The sequence below is a fragment of the Dama dama genome, chromosome 16 (genome assembly GCF_033118175.1).
Source record: "Dama dama isolate Ldn47 chromosome 16, ASM3311817v1, whole genome shotgun sequence".
Taxonomy (NCBI): Eukaryota; Metazoa; Chordata; class Mammalia; order Artiodactyla; family Cervidae; genus Dama; species Dama dama.
The window spans coordinates 35,600,511-35,621,965 of record NC_083696.1 but is presented as its reverse complement, the minus strand read 5'-3'; the positions used below and the strand labels follow the sequence as shown (position 1 = coordinate 35,621,965).

The following is a 21,455-nucleotide window of genomic DNA, read 5'->3' as shown; positions in this document are numbered from 1 at the left end:
CATTGCTTTGGCTAATTTATCTTATCTTTAAATGGTTTCCATAATTTCTCCAGAAATATCACAGATCAAGTATCAACTTCTGTGTCCCCAAAACATCTCTTTGAATTAAAATAGTTTCATAAACAAAAGCAGAAAGGTGTAATAGCTTAAGTGAAAAAATATAAGGTACAATTAGTCCCAAGTGGAAATCAATACCAGAACTTAGATCTCTAGAGCATGCTTTACATGAAGTTAAAGGGATCCAAGGCAAGCCATCCACCTACACTTCACTATCATCGAGGTTTCTTAAGTACTAACTCGCGCCTTTCTTAAGTACTAACACATAAATCTCCAACCTTCTACTGTATTTCCTTCCAGACTTTTGTCTCAGTACGTGTATATTTTAAAAGTTCACAAAGTGGGCTAGTTTTGAAGCAGCTCAGTACACAGCATTCTCGGTGCCACCTCCATCCCATCTACCCCAGATTCATGTTGTCACATTCATCACAGGAGACAACACTCCAAAGACTGCAAACTCTACAAAACACTGAGGCTCAATCTAAGCAGATTTAGGAACACTCTGCCTCAAAAACCATTCCTAAAACTTTCACTTTCAAAGCAACAAAGATTGTAACAGGAAACAATGTATGATGGACTTGTTCTTAGGATCTCCATCATCATCAGTCATCAACCAAAGACTGGGTTAAAAGCCTACACATAAAGCATTGATGCTAGATATCAAACATCTCACTGAAAAGACCATTAAAAATTTAGTGAGTGATGTGAATGATAATTTACATGAATCTGATTAATACACTGGAAAGTTGCAGGACACAAAAGTTAAGGAAAGTTAGAACGCTAACCGAAAGTTTATGGGGGAGATGAACCACAGCAAAAATCCTGAAGGCTGAACAGATAGATATATAATGAAAGGATATTCCAGGACACAGAAACAATGATGAGAAATTACAAAGAACTGAAATATATTAAAATTAACCTTAAGTTCGGAATATGTCTTTTTTCCCCAAAAAAACAATGTAAGCTGTGGCAAGATGTTTTAAGTGTACAATTCGGTATTAATAATTTAAAACACACAATCTTATATATGATATGTAGAGAGACTGGCCTACCATTTTAGAACTATTATAAAAATAATTAAAACACAAATGAAGACATACAGAAGAGGATGAGAAGCTGAGTATATTCAAAAGCAGGCAGAAGACAATGAATGAAGTTGTAGGCAGACATCCAACATGGTAAGGTGTTCTGTCTGGCAACAGAGAGGAAGGCCCATAGCAGCAGGCAGGGCCAAGCTGTTGCAGTGATCCACCCTAGATACACGGACTGTAAAAACTACGTAATATTAGATGGAGAAGACTACAGAGTCAGGTCCTAATCTTACCACAGAATATTAAAATTTTACAAGAAGACCTTATTCCCCATTGTAGACCTACAGAACTTCACCTCAAACTGTGAGAAAAATTCAATGACATTCATTTATTTTCAGCTTAAAACAATAATCTGAAATGTATGTTTTGCATTCAGTTTAACTTGATGTTAGTCTTTTAACAAAAAAACATATAAGGCAGACTTACAGGAAAAGGAGCAACAATGATCCGAAACTCCGCACTGCCCTAAAGGCCAGTGTGAAAAACACTTTCATTATCAAAAGCTGATAGTTATTTTTTTTTTAAGCTGATAGTTATTTTATCAAGAAATTGTAGCAATAGTTTGCAAACATTCACCTGATGAATTTTTATTAGCTAGCCTTGATAAAAATGGAAGTTATTTAAAAGAATTGTATAAGAATCTTAACTAAGGAATTTTTTAAAAAATCCATACCTTTGATTCCAAAAGAATTTTTGTTTGGCAGATTCTGAACTACATTTTGAACATCTAATGCCAGTTCTGTGGATCAATGTAAAATGTAAGGATTTAACTATCATCAGACGACAGAAGGAATTCATCAGAAGAGAAATTAGTAAATTAAACAACAAAGGGACAGCCTCATAGCTACGTATATGCTGTGTGTCCAAGGAAAAAGAAACTTCTGCACTCCATGCTGACAGACTGCTGTGGCCCAACTATGAATCTTACCAGCCAGATAGATTTCAAACATTCAATTTGCATCAATTATGCTTGTTCTCATTTCCATGTTCACCAAGTTTCCTTCCCACTTGTCAAAGAAAACATTACAATCTGTTTAAATGGTACGTTTTTAGTATATTTATAAATTTGCATTTTGACTATCCTTCAGTCTTTCTGTTTTGCTCAATCTCGAGACTGACCCTAAGGAATGGATCTGATTACCATCCTGTCAAGTCAGGATTCTGAGCCTATGAAGCTGTGGGCTAGACTCGAACGCTGTTATCAACCAGACAATACCAGTCTGTGAGGCTTCTGGAGAAACAGCCAGAATCCCATCAGATGACAACATCTTTAATTGTATTTTGCATCAAACATATTTTGCTTATCTAAATGTTTTCCAGGAAGGAATCCGCCACTCTAAATGAGAGGGAAGAAATAAAGACAAAACGAAAAGGAAGAAGAGAAGGAAGAATAAGAAAACAGAAAAATAGAAGTTAATGGATTAATTCAATATTGTTTCAAACATCCAATTTAAAACTCAGTGGAGGTTCTAAGTAAAGCCACTATAAACATCATATGCAGGTCTTAGTATGGACGTGTTTTTCATTTCTTTTCACTTCTTTTCATTTCTTCCCAGTGTTGAGATTTTAAGACTGTATAGCATCTCTGTGTATGCTTTCTCACCAGGAATAAGTTCGAATTACATCATCATCTTCACTAACACTTGGAACTGTCAGTTTTAAAGCTATTTTAGTGGATGAATGGAGGTAGCCTACTAAGCATGCACACACTCACTGTAAATTTATATTTCCCCAATGACCAATGATGATGAGCACATTTTTGTTTACTTATTGCCATCCATGTGTCTTGCTTTGTGAAGCATCTGTTCAGATCTTTTGCTCATTTTTTATTAACTTATTTTGAAATAATTACAGATTCACAAGAAGTTATCTTTGCCTCAGTCTCCCCGCCGATTACACCTCACATAATTCCAGTAAAATTTAATACCAAAACAACTGCCATAGATACAAAATGTGTATACCATTCTATGTCAGTTTTTTACTGTGGTAAAACAGTGTGCAGGTGGTAAATAGTATTTACCATGCTAATCTTTTTTAGGGTTACCATGCTAACCCTGAAGGACAAGGAAGCCTGGTACACTGCACTCCATGGGGTCACAAAGAGTCAAACACAACTGAGCGACTGAACAGCAAACCTTTCTCAAGGGTACAATCCACTGCCACTGAGTAATCACAATGTGGTACAGCCGTCATCGCCATCCATTTCCACAACTTTTTCATTTTCTGTTGTTTTAATTGCTATTTTCACTGGGTTACTTGTTTTCTTCTTAATGACTTCTGAGAATTCCTTATACATTCTGTATACAAGTTCCTTTTCAAGTAGAGGTTTTAAATAAATATTTCCTCCTAAACTATGTCTTGGTCTTCCATTCTATCTGTTTTCTTCTGAAGAACCATGTTTTTCTTTTAGACTCATGCTTATTATGTCCTATATAAGAAATTTTTCCTTAATCCAAGGTGGCTAAGATTTGCCCCAGTATTTTCTTTTCAAGTTGTGGTTTTAGCTTTCACATGTATAGCTATTATCCACTTTGGGCTATTTTTTTAATATACAGTGTAATGTATGCTATATTGACTTGTCTTGGAACCTTTGTCCAAAACCAATTGTATCTGTGGGTTTATTTCTAGATTTGCTATTATGTAATTGATCTATCTCTATGCTTTTGCCAATTCCACAATCTTGATTACTGTAACTTTAGGGTAATTTCTTGAAATCATGGAATGTGAGTCTTTGAATGCTGTTTGTTTTCAAAACTGTTTGAAAACAGTTCACACCTATACTTTTCTATAAAAATTTCAGAATCAAGTTTAGAATCAAGTGACACAAAAAAATCCTGTTAGGATTTTGAACAAACTTGTATGTTCAAACCTATATATCAATTTGGGGAGAAATGCAATATCAATAACAATATCAATGATATATCAATAACATTTATGAGTCTTCCAACTCATAAATACCTCTCAGTATCTCGCCTCCTTTATGGATCATCTTGGATATTTACCTTCATGTTGCATAATTTTTGACATACAAATCTTACACATATTTTGTCAGATTTATACCTAGGGGTTTCATGTTTTTCTATTACTGTAAATGGTAGTTTTTCTGCTCATTAATGTTTCTTCAGACACTCAATTTTCACACTTTGCTGTAAGATTTTATATTTTGTATTTTAATAGATAGAAATTTTGCATATCATTAGACTTCACAGGCAATTGACGTTTTTTGAAGCTACTATTTTTCGCATTTTCTCTGTTGATTATAGAAATGTTACCTGTTAAGTGAACTAGCTACATCATTTAAAGCTTTCTAATTAATTTCATTAATTTATCTATAGATTATTTTATATCGACAGAGATGACAGGTTTTTCCCTCCCTTTCCAATCCTTCTTTTCTTTTTCATTCTTTATTTCAATGGTTCAGACCTCTGGTACAATGGTGAACAGAAATAATGAGGGCAATCCTGTTTCTCTTCAGTTTTGACTAAAGCTTTTGCCTTTATTCAAAAGAAAAAAAAGGCAGGCTCCTTGAATGTGCTGTGTGACTCAGGGAACTCAGATTGGGGCTCTGTAGGAACCTAAAGGGCTGGGATGGGGAGAGAGGCTGAAGGGAGGGGACATGTGTGTACTGATGGCTGATTCATGTCGATGCTTGGCAGAAACCAGCACAATACTGTAAAGCAATTATCGTTCAGGTAAAAATAAATATTTTTTAAAAAGGTAAGGCCCTTGATCTTGTTACAAAAGGACATTCTATACAGCACTAATTATTGTGAAGTCTGCTCTGACTTCTGAACCCACCCTTTTAAGGCACAGGACTGGTCAGTTTTCCGTCTATTCTCAAGGAGCACAACAATCACAACTACCTACTCCAGGATACTTTCATCACTCCAAAAAAACTCTGGAACCCATTCATAGCCACTCCCCATTTTCCCCAACATTCCCAGCCATCAGCAACCACCAATCTACCTCTGCTTCTATCTGACTAATCTGGATAATTTTTCTTTCTCACTCATCCATTGAAGAACATTTGGTTTTTATGTGAACCTGTATCTTCCATTCTCTCTGGTATATATCTAGGAGTAGTTTGATTTTTTAAATGTTAAACTTGAATATCAAGTTTAAAGTTAACATGGCCATGATATATCCTTTCTGTAGTTCACTGAACTGTTTTCCAATATTGTGATTTAAAATTTTTACATTTGTGCTAAAGAATGAAATTAATCTATAATTTCAAATGTTGGAAAGAAATTTATCTTCTGACAATTTTTAATAGCTATGATATTAATTATAATAAATAATATCAATATTCCTTTTCTCATTCCTACAACCAATTATGTTTCTTCTGCTTCCCTTGACCAGTCTCATAATAAACTTATCAATTTTACTAGTGTTTTCAAACTACTGACAGTTTGAAATTACAGTTCAAACTACTGTAACAGGCAGGAAGGCCAGGAGTCTCCAAACCGAGGAAATAGGCTGAAAGTGTTGGACGTTTTTCTCTCTCCCTTAAGTGGCAGGAAGAAACAAACAATAAGAGTCAGATTTTTTTTCCTCTCTTAAAATTCTGTGTTGCCATGACAACACCTGGTTCCACCTGAACTTTTCTCAAACCTTGAGCTAATCAATACATTTTTTTTTTTATGGAAATGTTTTTCTTAAACTATGTCAATGAAACTATGTATTTGCTCTGGAATTTGCCTTTCTTCAAAACGGTTCCACCTAACACTAACTTTTGGCTGATAACAGCTCAACAGACCAGTATTCATATCAACTGTTTCATGGCTGGGGGATGACACACTTTGTGCCATCCCATCTCAAAAATGCACATTGTTGGGCAGCAGCCTGGTGAGACGCCATCAGCCGTGAGGTGTCTCTATCATCTGATCAGTAACTTCCTAAGAGACATAAAACACCCAGCTCCAGACCAGCAGGAGGGCACTCTTTCTGCCCCCTTCTGATGTCATGTCAGAAGCTTTCTCTATCTCTTTTATGCTTTAATAAAACTTTATTACACTAAAGCTCTGAGCGATCAAGCCTCGTCACTGGCCCCAGATTGAATTCCTCTCCTCCGGAGGCCAAGAATCCCGGCGTCTTTCACAGCTCAACCACAACCTTTCACTTCTATTTTTAAAACTTTTGTTGGTCCTCTCCATAGTATATCTGATTCCGAGTTTTCCATGCTTCTGTGATGGTGCCACTGTCTTTTTTAGATTATTAATGAGCTATGATTTTGTATTTGGGATTATAATTCATGAAGTATAAAAGAATGTTTTTATAAATATAATCACAGCAGTTAATATATATTATCAAGATATATTATCAGGAACAAATATTCAAAAGAGTTCTATTAAAAATAATCCAATTAACAAGTATTTATCTATGAACTTCAGTAAACAAATAACCCTAAAATTGTAGGATACAGAAAAACCTGCAAAAGCAAGTATTACCCTAAACTCACCTATCACCATCAACCTCTTATTCTGGCCATATTTGTGTTCACCACTATGAACGGTGAATACTTTGTTTCGTCTGCCACTAAGAAATTATTCTCTGTATCTCTGACACCAAGATTTGAGTGTGGGTTTGTACTGCCTTACACAGTTTGTTACAGCATCTTCTTCAGAGTGCAAAAGAGGAAAAAAACCCATGTACCTTATCGTCAATAAGCTTTGTAAATGAGAAACTTTGGAGCTAAGGACCAGCTAAGAGTAGCCTCAGAGGAAGAATAGCTGCCTGTTTTTCATTTTTCTCCATCAGCACACTTTGATGTCATCTTTGATTGTTAAGAGCTCAAACAATTAAAATACATCTCTGGTGAGGACAGACACTTACCAGTTCCCTCATCTGCACCATTCTGAGCAGCTTCCCAAACTACTGGTTTTGTCCCACACCCATCTATAGATGGAGAATCTGAATAGTCCGCAGGATTAAATGTCCTTGGGTTTGAAATAAAAAATAAAGGCAAATGAAATAATCACAAAATTAACTGTATATCATCTTCCCTGAAATAAACCCTGTCCCTCACAAGAACCACTGTCAGAGACTTCATCCTCCTTCTCCTATTTAACCATAAGCCAATTCTTCTGGCTATCGGAATCTAGAGCTTCTAAAAAGCAGAGGCTGACTAGGGACTTCCATATACTCTTGTACGATGCTTCTACTTGCCTAAATTGTTATCCTCTGCATCCTAAAGCAGGCGTGGAGACCTATAGCAGTTCTAGGCAGGGTAAAGGCTCTAATGAAAAACCCACCCACCCCCTGCCAACTAAGCCTAGACCTAAACAGGCAACAGGTCTTTTCTTCCCAAGTCAGAATCGAAGTTGGCTTTGAACCTTTTACAATAAATGATCCATTTTGTTTAGATGGGTATAAACAAAAAAGAAAACATTTTGCTCAGTGCTTCTTTTTAAATTAAAACCCTAAATACCCATGATTCAGATGCCTGTGCTGTGCTGTGCTTAGTCGCTCATGTCCAACTCTACACGACCCCATGGACTATAGCCCGCCAGGCTCCTCTGTCCACGTGGATTCTCCAGGCAAGAATACTGGAGTGGATTGCCATGCACTCCTCCAGATCTTCCCAACCCAGGGATCGAACCCAGGTCTCCCACACTGCAGACAGATTCTCTGCCATCTGAGTCACCAAGGAAGCCCAAGAAAACTGGAGTGGGTAGCCTATCCCTTCTCTAGGGGATCTTTCCAAGCCAGGAATTGAACCGTGGTCTCCTGCATGAGATGCCTAACTAGAACCAAATTAAATAACATCGCTAAAATTTTCACACCTTAGAAAAAAGTATTTTAGCATTATTGGGGTGTCACTGACAAAAAGAAATCACAGCAGCATTTTTTTTTTTGAAGTGGAGGATAAAATCTACAAAATCCTTCAAAGCTACGAGGCTGGGCATGTATGTCCAAATCAAATGTTCCAGCCAATTTGCTTCCTGTGCTTTCATCCTTCTTTTGTCCACAGGGAGCTCAGGCAGAAAAGAGATGACAAGAGTCACCATCTGAAGGCAGTGACCCAAAACAGTGCTGCCGGGAAGCTATGAAACAAAGGACTTTTCCTTTCTTGACTATCATCTACCTATGGTCTCTGTAAGATGCTTAAATACTTTTTATAGTGGGGGGTGGGGGGGTGGGGTGGCAGCTAATGCTTTAGGTAATAGCAAAAAGTGAAAGAATAACCAGAAATAATGAATAAATAACTGACTATACCATCTATTTAAAAACAATATACTCATCTTTCAGTATTACAATTCAAGATAAAGATGACTGTTTTTCATAAAAAATAAAAAAACATTGAAAAAAAAAAACATTGCATTTACTTACCATTCAAAGACAACTGCTGGATTTACCAACATAATTCTTAAGCAATGGTTTTCAACTGGGGTGGTTGTGCACCTCCCTCCCAGGGAACATTTGGCGGTGTCTGGAGACATTTTTGACTGTCACAACTTGAGGAGGGGTGCTACTGGGATCTAGTAGGGAGAGGCCAGGGATGCTGCTAAACATCCTACAACGTAAAGGGGACCCCACCACCTCAATCAACTACTATCCAATCCAAAACGTCAATAAAGCCAGGACTAAAAATCACTCTAAGGCTTACTACAACACAATGTCATTTGTTCCATTTCATTTCTTTAGTATTTTCTCTTTTTAAACATAGAAAACATCTGACTCACCAGGATGGTTAATCAGGTACAGGATAGAGGAAGGAAAGCCTTAGAGATAACAAAAAGAGAAGGGAGCAAATTCAAAAACAGGATAGCTAAGACTTACCCCATGCCTTGGGTTGAGAATCTTCCTGCCCCTCTCCCTCTGCCACGCCCAAATCCTTTAAAAAAAAAAAAAAGTATAAACATAATACTTACGTTCCACACAACTATAACTCTACTAACTTCATCCCTTACACACCTGCCCAAACATTACTGACATTGCTCCTAACAGCACCAACATTCCCAACCAGTACACCCAATCTGCAGGTCCCTGATGACACAAATACCTATTGATCTCAAAGGAGAAAAAAGAATTTAATTCTGCTTGTACAACATTTGTCATATACTGCAGCTTAACATAGGCAGGTTATACTTTTAAAAATTCTGGATCTTTTTAAACACATCTAGTGTAAACACCATGATATCATATGCCTCTACTATAAAATGAAATGAGAAACAAAAAAGAGGAAACTACTAAGGAAGCTGAAGGTACTATTACATACCATTTTTAATACTAAGATTTTTGATAAATGACCAAGAGGGCAGCAAACAAGAGAGCAAGCAAGTAAGAAGAAATAGTTTTATTCAGTGACTCTGGTTTTTCTTAATTGAATCCAATATTGTGTATTAATGACCTAAATCCAAGAGTTAAAACTATACAACCCTTGGAAGAAAATATAGAGCAAAAGCTTCATGATAGTAAATTTTGTAATAATTTCTTAGATATGACCCCAAGAATGAAAGGAAAGAAAGGAAAAAATTGGATTTTAAACTGGTGAACCAAAAGACATGAACAGAGTAAACAGGCAACCCAAAGAATATCTGCACATTATACATTTGATAAGGGAGTAACATCACAAATATGTAACAAAATTCTACTACTAACAAATAACCAGATTAAAAAATGCACAAGGGGGCTCTTCCCTGGTGGTTCAGTAGTAAAGAATCTGCCTGCCAATGCAGGAGACAAACATTTGATACCTGATCTGGGAGGATCCCTCATGTCACGGAGCAACTAAGCCTGTGTGCCACAACTTTTGAGCCCAAGTGCCACAACTACTCAAGCTTACGCGCCCTCGAGCCTGTGCTCTGCAACAAGAGAAGCTGTCGCTATAAGACCGTGCACGGCAACCAGAGGAGCAGCCCTCACTTGCCGCAGCTAGAGAAAAGCACTCTCAGCAACAAAGATCCAGAACAGTCAAAAATAAAGAAAATTCTTTAAAAAGACAACAAAAAAGGCGTGGTGGGCGGGGAATGGACTTGAACAGATATTTCCCCAGAGATGATGTAAAAATGGTCAATAAGCACATGAAAATATTGTCACCATCACTAATCATTATGTAAACCCAGCACCAGTTACAATGGCTGAGGCAGGGGTGTGGGGGTGTGGAGGAGACAGAAAATAACAAGTGTTGGCAAGAACACAGAGAAATTGAAGCCTCTGTACACTGTTTGATGGGAATGTACAATAATGTAGCCATTGTGGAAAACAGTATGTTTGGCAATTCCCCTCAAAATTAAAAATAGAATTATATGATCCTTACAGAATAGGGAACTCTCCTCAATATTCTGTAATAACCTAAATGGGAAGAAAATTTGAAAAAGAATAGATATATGAATAACTGAATCACTTTGCTGTATGCCTGAAACTAACAAAGCATTGTAAATCAACTGTTGTTGTTTAGCCGCTAGGTGGTATAAGACTCTTTGTGACCCCATGGACTACAGACCACCAGGCTCCTCTGTCCAGGGGATTTCCCAGGCAAGAACACTGGAGTGAGTTACCATTTTCTTCTCCAGGGAATCATCCTGACCCAGGGATGGAACCTGTGTCTCCTGCATTGGCAGGCAGGTTCTTTACTAGGAAAGCCACCAGGAAAGCCCAAATCAACTGTGGTCCAATATAGAATTTAAAAAATTATTTAAGGGGAAAAAAAAATTATATGATTGCTTCTGGGTGTGTGTGTGTGTGTGTGTGTGTGTGTATCTACAAGAGAATTTGAAAGCACAGTGTTGAAGAGATTTGTACACCCATGTTCACATTCACAGCAGCCTTACAATAGTCAAAAGGTAGGATCAACCCAGGTGTCCATCAAAGAATGAACAGATATGCAAAATATGATATATACACACAATGTAATATCATTCAAATATAAAAAGGAAGGAAAGCTTCCCTGGTGGCTCAGCAGTAAAGAATCCGACTGCCAATGCAGGAGACACAGGCTCCATCCCTGTTCCAGGGGAATCCCACATACTGCGAAGCAACTAAGTTTGTGCGCTGCAACTACTGAGCCTGTGCTCTAGAGCCTGGGAGCTGCAACTACTGAAGCCTACAACTTAGAACCCAGAAGCCCATGCACCACAACTACAGAGTACCCCCGGCTTGCCGCAACTAGAGAAAGCCCCCGCAGCAACAAAGACCTAGCCTAGCCAAAAATAAGTAATTCTTTTTCAAAAAAGGAAAGAAATCTAGATAAATGCTACCATATGACTGAAACTTGTGGATAGTTTGCTATGTGAAAATAGGCCAGTGACAAAAAGACAAATATTTCATGATTCCATTTAGTATTTAAGAGTACTCAAGTTCAGAGAAAAGTTGTTGTCAAGGGATATATTCACCATACTAATACAATTAAATGTATATTTAATCATGTACAGTTAACTTATCCAGTAGTCCAAGGTAAACTATTAAAAAATATGGTCTTGACAAAAATCTACAAGAGACAGGGGAACAGAGGAAAATGTCCTAAAAAGTAGAAAAATTCTAATAATGCCTATTATTAGAAATGTCTATTTTAACATCATCAAAAGGCAAAAGTAAGACTTTACACAGTATACCACAGTCTAAAAGGTGGTCAGAAACTGGAGTAAAAAAAAAAAAAAAAGAAAGCTTTCAATGTACAAGTTTGGGCAAGATTACAACCCAAAATTTAGGAATAAGATAATTTATCTTTAAAGTTAAGGATGGTAAGATGGGAGGAGGAAAGTCACCATATAAGCTTTAAAAAAAAAAAAAAAAAAAAGCAAGCAAATCTTAGTATATAATAAAATGGAATATTATTTGGCTATAAAAAGAAATGAAGTACTTATACATGCTACAAAACTGTGCTGATATGAAGTAGAACATCAATGAACCTTTAAAACATTACACTAGGTCAAAGAAGCCAGTCTAAAAGGGCACATATTACTATATTCCATTTACACTGTATGACCACAACAGACAAATCTATAAACGCAGAAAGCAGATTACCAGTTGTTTATTGCTGGGATTGGGGTGGTGAGAAAGGAGGAGGAATTGGGAATCAATCGTTTTGATTATGGTGATGGCTGCATACTTGTATTAATGTTGTTGTTCAGTCACTAAGTCCTGTCCAACTCTGCAACCCCATGAACTGCAGCATGCCAGGCTTCCTTCCTGTCCTTCACTATCTCCCAGAGTTTGCAGAGTTTGCGCAAACTCATATCCGTTGAGTTGCTGATGCAATCCAATCATCCCATTCTCTGTCACCCCTTTTCCTCCTGCCCTCAATCTTTCCCAACATCAGGGTCTTTTCCAATGAGTAGCCTCTTTGCATCAGGTGGTCAAAGTATTGAGGCTTCAGCATCAGTCATTCCAATGAATGATCAGGGCTGATTTCCTTTAGGACTGACTGATTTGGTTTCCTTGCTGACTCTCGAGTGTCTCCAGCACAATCTGAAACCACCAGGTTTCGGGCGCTCAGCCTTCTTTCGCTCCAACGCTCACATTCCTACAGGACTACTGGAAAAACCACAGCTTTGACTACACTTGACCTTTGTCAGCAAAGTGATGTCTCTGCTTTTTAATACACTGTCTAGATTTGCATAGCTTTTCTTCCAAGGAGCAAGCATCTTTTTATTTCATGGCTGCAGTCACTGTCCATGGTGATTTTGGAGCCCAAGAAAATAAAATCTGCCTCTAGCATAATTCTATAAATATACTAAAACCCACTGAACTATGTAATTTAAATGGGTGAATTGCATAGTATGTAAAAAAATTTTAGGCTACAAGAAACACTGTTACCAGTGAAGAAATCTAAAGAAACAATACAACTGCTCTTGAGAAGTGCACCCATTCAATGGCATACTATGTGACAAAAGGCACCAACAAGTGGTTAAATATTAATACTGTTAAGTTTTTAAAAAATGGTTCTAAGACATCATCAAATAATATCTAATCCTTGAGTCAGAAAGCAAAATGTACATGAAAGAAAAGACAGAAATTTATAAAAGAAAAGCATAATCTAAGGACCAAAACTCAAGAAATCCTGCGAGTTCCCTGGAAAAAGTCAGTACCAACTACGTATCTCCATGTCTCCAAACAGCAGCAGTCGCACCCAACTACGAAACAGGAACAACCCAAATATCTTGAGCAGATTTTCAAAAATCAAATCCAGGACTTCCCCAGTGGTTCAGAGGCTAAAGACTCCACACTCCCAATATAGGGGGCCTGGGTTCCATCCCTGGTCAGGGAACTAGAGCCCACATGCTGCAGCTAAAGATTTGCATGCAGCAACTAAAAAAGAACCTGCATGCAACAATGAAGATGGAAGGTCCCACATGCTGCAAAGACCTAGCGCAGCCAAATTAAATAGAAAACTATTTAAAAAAAAAAATAAAATCCATATTCACGTACATTTTAACAAGCTAACAAAACTGTTCCTTCCTTTTCACCTAGCTAGTAATGCTACCAGCAATACTGTTTTTGGTGTGTATACATTTCCCTTTATCGTGACCTGGTACAAATACCTGTTTTCATCTAACAGCTCAGAAGAAAGACCTGGGTTCATAAAATAAAGTAAAACAAGATTAAAGTAGATAACCATAAAGAATAAATAAATGTTATGATAATGCTAAACCTTTACTCATAGAGGTCTCTCTAGGGACTTGAATAACTGCTCAAGTCTTTAATTGTTTAGTATTATGTATTACACTGAGAACCAGAGTATAAAAGTTGCTCACTTCCCTTGAAAAAAGCCAAAACACAGAGGACACCTAATCATCTTTACTTGAAGAGGCAAATTCAAATAACAGATACTCCCCCAGGGCCAACATGTGCAACCTAAAGAAAAATAAGTAGAAAGCAATCCCTCTCTCATCCCCAGGAGACTGTAAGCAGGGCTTTGATAACAGCCAAATTTGCCAGAAACTGTGTGTACCTGAACTTATCACTGCACACTCTAAGTCATGATCTTTAAGATCTTAAAGATGTTAAAGTTTAGTTAAAGTTAGTTCTAACGTTTTTTGTACTGGCAAAAGTTCCCACATTTTCAGAGCTGGTTCAATGATAAAGATGGCTACTGTGTTGACGATGAGCTGCCCACCTGCCCAGAGACCAATTCAGCCCAAAAGGGCATCTCTGGGGATTGTTTCACACAGAGACTTAGGACTCAGCCAAGTTGTCCCTGGTTCAGGCTTCATCTACAGAAAAATAGGAATACATCTTTCCGAACTGTAAAGTAGCATAAATGAGTCAAATGACAACAGCAAATGCCCCAGGAATTCAAAGAGGAAGAAAGCTTATTTAGAGTCTATCCTCATGTCTCATATATTAGCTATTCTTTAGCAAAAAAAGTTGGATTATAAATGTGCCACAATAATTATTTCAAGAAAGAATTAATGGATTCTAATACCAGTGAAGGGAAGTCTGATGGGAAAAGGGTCATTTACAGTCTCAGAGCACTCCCCTGAAAAAAATATGTATTAATTACAAAGAAGGAAGGAGTAACTTTACAAAGGAGAAACTTGGCAGAAACAGTGTCACTTTCCTCAAAGCTAACATCACTAGTGATGGGATAAATCTGCATCATGCACCCTCTAATATGATGTACTGAGCAAGATAGCTATATCATTCTGTGGCATTCCTACCAAAAACCAGTAACATGAATCTAATCATGAGGAAACTTCTCAGATTGTTAATGTGAAGGTCTTTCTACAAAAGAGATGCTCCAAAGTGTCATCAAGGCCATGAAAGACAAAGAAAGACTATTCCAGATGGATACTGTTCTAGACTGAACACTAAACAGACACGGGAAATAAAACCTGTGTGATCTCTGCTGGATACTGGACCAGAATATTTGCTTGCTACTAAGGACATTAGCAGGATAACCGGAAATTTTTGAGTAAGGCCAATAGATTGTAACAATAGTAATTTCCTGATTTTATAATTTTAAGGTAGTTCTGTAAGCAATACCTGTTTTCTTAGGAGTTTACACACTGAAATATTTAGGGGTAAAATGGCATTACGTTTGAAATGCACACACAATGATTTCCGGAAAAAAAAATAATACGTACATATAGAGAAAATGACAACGCAAATGTAGCAAAATATTAAAAAGTTTGGGGACTCTGGGTAAACACTCTACACAAAATTCTGCTGTTTTTTTATTTTAAAATAAAATGTTAAAACCATACCCTGAGCACTTCTGTGTATATTGTGTAATCCAGTAAATATTAGGTTGGTGGAAAAGAAACTGTGGTTTCAGACCATGAATTTTAAATCACTGTAACTAGGCTCAAATACATCTTTATTAATCAAAATAGGAACTATTACAGTCAACATGTTTTTGCCATGAGAAAAAAGTTTATTACTGTAGCGTAAAAATCCATGTTTCAGAATTTGATGAACTCTTGGGAATCATTTTCTGCCTTGTGTTGATTGTGGAAGCATTTTTCCTGCAAAAAGTTGTCGAGGTGTTTGAAGAAGTGGTAGTCGACTGCGAGAGGTCAGGTGAGTGTGGAGCATGAGGCAAAACTTCACAGCCCAATTTGCTCAACTTCTGAAGCAAACTGGTTGCGCAACATGCGGTCAGGCAGCTACACCCGCATCATGTTAACTACTGAGCCTGCGCACCACAACCAGAAAGGGAAGCCCACACACTGCAAAGAAAGATGCCCCGTGTTCTCAAATAAGACCTGACACGGCCAAATAAAAAAAAATTTTTTAAGAAAAAGAAATCAACTACAAAGACATTTTTTAAATAATCAGGAAAATTTATGTATAGATTATTAGACGATATTTTTAAGTGTGAAAACAGCATTATGGTTACATATAAAATCACATACATTTTTTAGAGGTGCTTACCACAGTAATATGTGATAAAATATCCACAAAAATCTACTTTAAATGTTTCTGCAGACAAGAAAGGTAGAACTATATATAGCATATATGGCTAAAATCCTTAAACATTACTGATTAAACATGAAGGGACTCAGGGTTGATTTATTCTCTCCATTTTTCTCAGTGCTTGAAATTAATAAGAAAAAATCTAGAAAAGGGAATTACAATTGAAATCTGTTTTTAAAGCACAACCTTGTTTTCACTGTGCCCAACAAATCAGTATATAATTCTGCCCTTTTCTGATCTCTGAAAATTTTTACTTTTGGCCCACATAGTAGAAATTTAGTAAATGATAACTGGATGAATAGCCAAGGGAATTGATAGCATATGCAGTAAACCTACATTAATTTCTATCCCTAATATTGCTGATTAAAAGAAATTCTGCCACTTGTAAAATGCTCATTTGGAGAACAGCCACAACTGAGTGGAACAATGGATTAAACAAAATGTCAGTCAATTCAGGTAGCTTTACTGAACCAAAACAAGATCTTCCTATTACATTATGTATCTTGATTTTTAGAGCCCTAAGAAAATTCAGTTACAACTCTAAATATGTGGAACTACAGTCTTGAAGGCGCTTAATGACATCCTGAATTAATAAATGCAAAGAAATGATCACTAACAGAAAACACTGGATGGGGTAATCAATGGGCAAATAATTTTAAAACTATGATCATATGGGTAAAACACATCTGTTAAAAGTCCAACACAGGAGAACTTAATAACTTTTTGGTCAGAGCTTCAATTTTTTTTTTAATATATTTTTTTCCATTTATTTTTATTAGTTGGAGGCTAATTACTTTACAATATTGTAGTGGTTTTTGCCATACATTGACATGAATCAGCCATGGATTTACATGTATTCCCCATCCCGATCCCCGCTCCCGCCTCCCTCCCCATCCCATCCCTCTGGGTCTTCCCAGTGCACCAGCCCTGAGCACTTGTCTCATGCATCCAACCTGGGCTGGTGATATGTTTCACCCTTGATAATATACATGTTTTGATGCTGTTCTCTCAAAACATCCCACCCTCGCCTTCTCCCACAGAGTCCAAAAGTCTGTTCTAGACATCTGTGTCTCTTTTTATGTTTTGCATATAGGGTTATCATTACCATCTTTCTAAATTCCATATATATGCGTTAGTATACTGTATTGGTCTTTATCTTTCTGGCTTACTTCACTCTGTATAATGGGCTCCAGTTTCATCCATCTCATTAGAACTGATTCAAATGAATTCTTTTTAATGGCTGAGTAATATTCCATGGTGTATATGTACCACAGCTTCCTTATCCATTTGTCTGCTGATGGGCATCTAGGTTGCTTAAAAATATGGAACACTTCACGAATTTGCATGTCATCCTTGTGCAGGGGCCATGCTAATCTTCTCTGTATCGTTCCAATTTTAGTATATGTGCTGCCTAAGCGAGCACTCAAATTTTAAATTATTCACACAAAGAGCCTTTCTCAGCTCATCTGAAAACAACCAATAGGGTTCCTCAAAATTATATAATTCAAACATTTCACTTATAGGCATCAATAAATGAATCAAAAGATTTCAGAGTACACTGCCCTTAGTGAACTGAGCATATGAACAGCCTGCCTCCTTCTCCCCATCACAAGTATCTCCTTCCTCCTCATTCTCTTACCTCTACCACGAGCTCGCTTGCCTCGATCTGAAGGCTTGTCCCCTTGATTGCAATCAATTCCATTCTCTTCACCTCTAACTAAAGTGAAAAAGAACAAACAGCTACTAAAGACAAGGGCAAAAAAAAAAGACAAGGGCAAAAAGACTCCTTCTGCCCCTCAACAACAAAAAGGTGTTTTAAAAAAGGTTAAAGGTTAACCAAAGGGTTTGGAAAATACGATAAACAAAACCAAGCCAGAGTGGCGCAAAAAACTGACACCAGAACGTTCTTGCTTAATTTGTAGGTGAAAATTCAAAAAGAAATCAGACACTTTGGGGAACAAGGTCGTGAGGAAGCAGCGCGCGTTTTGCGGCCGCCATTTCTTCCGCCTTCAGTCTTGATCTTTTGCAGAGCTTCCAACAGCGCTATGTTGGGACAGAGCATCCAGAGGTTCACAACCTCTGTGGTTCGTCGGAGCCACTACGAGGAGGGTCCAGGGAAGAATATACCATTTTCAGTGGAAAACAAGTGGAGGTTACTAGCTATGATGACTTTGTTCTTTGGGTCTGGATTTGCTGCACCTTTCTTTATAGTGAGACACCAACTGCTTAAAAAGTAACCCATGAGACAGATAGGAAGAGGAACATATTAAGAGGTGCAGTCTCTTAAAAGGATCAAACCCTTGAACTCAGCATCCTAGATACGTTTGTAAATAAACTTATGGCATAAAAAACAAAAAAAGAAATCAAAATGACATACTACTTCTTTTTTGTTTGGACTTGCCCTCCCATAAAGTTAAGTTTACTTCCAAAAAAATACCTTTGTTATGTAACGATACGGAACAAAATTTGCTCATTGGTCAAGTTCAAAGCCTGGAAAAGCAAAGACTAGCCAACTGCAATACCAAAGAAATACTTAGTTCTTGGGGAAATGAACTGTTAACACAGTCTCTTCTCCTCGTTCCTATGTCGGCATTAGTGCCTCTATATAGTGTAGACTCTTTATGAACAGTACTGGCACAGCTTGCCCCCCTCTTTCAGGGCTTAACTCTGCGAGCTGTCAGTGAGCCTTCCATGGCCAATCTCTTTACATTTGTCAAACCCCTATTTATAATTCCCACCTCTCTGCCTTTGTTTTTCCCCATAACATAATTTCTACATAATGCCATTAAAATACTCTAATATTAATATGAAATGTTACTTTTCTTTTTTATTATTACACCTCACACTACCTCCCTTAAAAGTCTTAGAGCAGGGGCTTTCCTGTGGTCCAGTGGGCTAAGACTCTGTGCTCCCAATGCAAGGGCCCCAGGTTCAATCCCTGGTCAGGGAACTAGATCCCACATGCCTGCAACTAAAGATCTGGCATGCCACAACTAAGACCCAGCACAGCCAAATAAATACATAAATAAAAGTATGTATGTTTTTAAAAAGTCTTAGAAGGGCAAAGATTTCTGTATTCTCATTGCTGTACGCCTTTAAGAATATCTTCTACATTGTAGATACTCGATAAATGTCTGTGGAATAAATGAACTAGCAAAAGTTTGTAAGGGGACATGTTAAATATTTATATTCTATTCATCCATAATTTAGCTACTTCGGTATGCCTGCACAGAAGGTAGTGTTCTGGGTGAATGATGCCAAAACCTGAGTTGAATGTAAAGTACTGAGAAAAATCTTCCCTATTCAACTAATTTCCTCTTAATCTAAACCCTGCAAATACCATGAATATCCATAAATAGGGAAGAATAAATAGCTTTATCTATTAGCCAACAAAAAAACCCTTCTTTAAAATTAAAAGATGCACTAGATTAGAGAAGGCAGTCTTAAGACACAACAGAACTACCTATAGCCCAGGTCAGTGCTAATATGAAACTGCATCAGCTGGGTTTCTAAGAAACTACTCAGTTGTAGCTAAGTGTTACTTATATTAACAAATACTGCATTAAGGAAGTGGATTTACGGGCATTCACTGAATCATTCTGACAGCTCTTTATGCATGAAGTGTTCGTAAAGCAGAGCTGAGGCTGAAGGTCTGTACTTACACTCTCTCCCGCGACTGCCACCTCTTACTTTCCGGCTGTTGTTTCCACGTCCACGGCTCACTTCTCTCTCACTTCTCTTCTCTCTATTCTCTTTGTTTTCTGAACTTTCTTTTCCAAAATTCTTCTTCTTCCCTCCTACAGTCTCCCATGAAGTCTACCGAAAATAAGAGCATTTATTCAGAGCTGTCACTTAAAGTGTGTACAATCATCAAGGGTGTATGCATTTACCTTTTGAACCTAATTACCCACACTTTACACCTTGCATGCCTACCACTCTAATTCTTCTCCATAAACATACTGTATTTTCTGATGATAAAAACAGCAAATCTCTTGCTAGGTTTCTATTGCTATAGAGAGCACAGAAGATTACAGCACTAGCTTAACTGACAATATACTGTATGTTGTCCCATGACAAAGCCTTTTTCTATACTGATAAGAATAAAGCAAATGTTATTTTCCCAAGCTCCCACTCTATACCATCCCCACCTTTATTAATAGGCCAAACACCTATTAATAGACAGAACTAGTTCAAAGACTAAGATTTTACCCTAAAATCTCAGGAATATAATTTTTCCTATTCAGTTGTCTAAGGTAACCATCGTAAAGAGTTTAGTGGTTGAGGTAAATTTGAGGTTCGTTCTAAGTACAGAAAATTTCAGCCCCCAAAGACCCATTCTAAGGAGAAGTTAAATGATTTATATAACCTCCTTTCTCCCACAAATCAAATCATACACATAAAAATCGTGGAGAAAAGAATGAAACACTATGTTCTTACAGATATGAGTATTAGGCTATCCATCAGAATGTTGCTGGGAGATCCCAAAACTGACCCATTCATTTCTATTAACTTTTCCATAATTTACTCACAAGGGATTTGAAGTGATTCAATTTCAAACTAAGCAATAGCTATTTTAACTTAAAAAAAAAAAAAATCATCCAAATAAACATAAGTGCATAAAATGATTGGATGTGGGAAAAAAATACAAATTAAAACAAATTATTTTCCACCTCTAAGCTTTGATAAATGTTTTAAAAAATCAACAGCCAATAGCTACGGCAGAATAACCAGGTATTCTCAGTTCTGATGAACATCTATCCATTCTAACCTTCCACAAAATCTACCTGGCAATAGGGTCCAAATTTTATATTAGTTCAAAACTTCTGGCCCAGTAATTCTACTTTTTGGTTTTTATTCAGAGGAAATAATCTGATAATTGCACAAACATTTATATGCAGACAATGAACAACAGAACAAAAGGATGGAAAATTTCCCAAATATTTAGCTTAACAGACTACCTACTCTAGAACATTCATAAAGTGAGAAATACATAGCTAGTTAAAGAGTAATCCATGTGTTCATAGAAAGAGAGCCATAATATATAAGTGACGCAAGCGATCAACAAACTGTGTAAAATAGGATTACATTTTAAAGCTCAAATAGGAGCTTGTGTATTGCTGGAAAATGTAGTAGTTATCTAAGTGAGAGCCTTTTAAGATCATTTACCTTTTTTATTGTTCTGCATTGTTTTTTAATTGGCAAAACAATAAAGCTTATTTATTCCAGAAAAGAAATTCCACAGCATATAAACTCCACCTATTATGTTTGCTGATATGAATAAACATGACAAATATATAAGACAGAATCCCATCTTCTAAGATTATCAAGACAAAAGGTAAATTTTAGAGTTCTTGGAAAGATTACACACAGCAGAGTCAGCACAAGATGCACATCTATACAGTGTATGTCTTCGCAAGGTCAGACCTAAAGGCATTCCATCATTATGAA

General features: G+C 37.0%; 2 protein-coding genes and 1 non-coding gene across 11 annotated transcripts in view; 1 reads left to right on the top strand and 2 right to left on the bottom strand.

The window, feature by feature from the left end:
* UBAP2 (ubiquitin associated protein 2) overlaps positions 1 to 21,455 on the bottom strand; it is a 111,989-nt gene that overhangs the window by 37,189 nt on the left and 53,345 nt on the right. For 7 of the 9 annotated variants that reach the window (XM_061163810.1, XM_061163809.1, XM_061163806.1 and 4 more), the window contains 4 exons: positions 19,670 to 19,823; positions 17,647 to 17,724; positions 8,928 to 8,982; positions 6,981 to 7,084 (listed from right to left, as the gene is read on the bottom strand). In XM_061163810.1, the coding sequence (XP_061019793.1) occupies positions 6,981 to 7,084; positions 8,928 to 8,982; positions 17,647 to 17,724; positions 19,670 to 19,823 (391 nt within the window). Of the gene's footprint in view, positions 1 to 6,980; positions 7,085 to 8,477; positions 8,627 to 8,927; positions 8,983 to 17,646; positions 17,725 to 19,669; positions 19,824 to 21,455 lie in introns of those variants that run through there. The other 2 variants (XM_061163812.1, XM_061163813.1) reach the window with 2 other exon arrangements.
* LOC133071506 (U6 spliceosomal RNA) lies at positions 17,324 to 17,430 on the bottom strand. The gene has a single exon (XR_009696450.1). It is a non-coding gene; the product is annotated as a U6 spliceosomal RNA (small nuclear RNA).
* Positions 17,994 to 18,343, top strand: LOC133071260 (cytochrome c oxidase subunit 7C, mitochondrial-like). Its single transcript, XM_061163815.1, has one exon. The coding sequence runs from the start codon at positions 18,053 to 18,055 to the stop codon at positions 18,242 to 18,244; it is 192 nt and encodes a 63-aa protein (XP_061019798.1). The 5' UTR covers positions 17,994 to 18,052; the 3' UTR covers positions 18,245 to 18,343.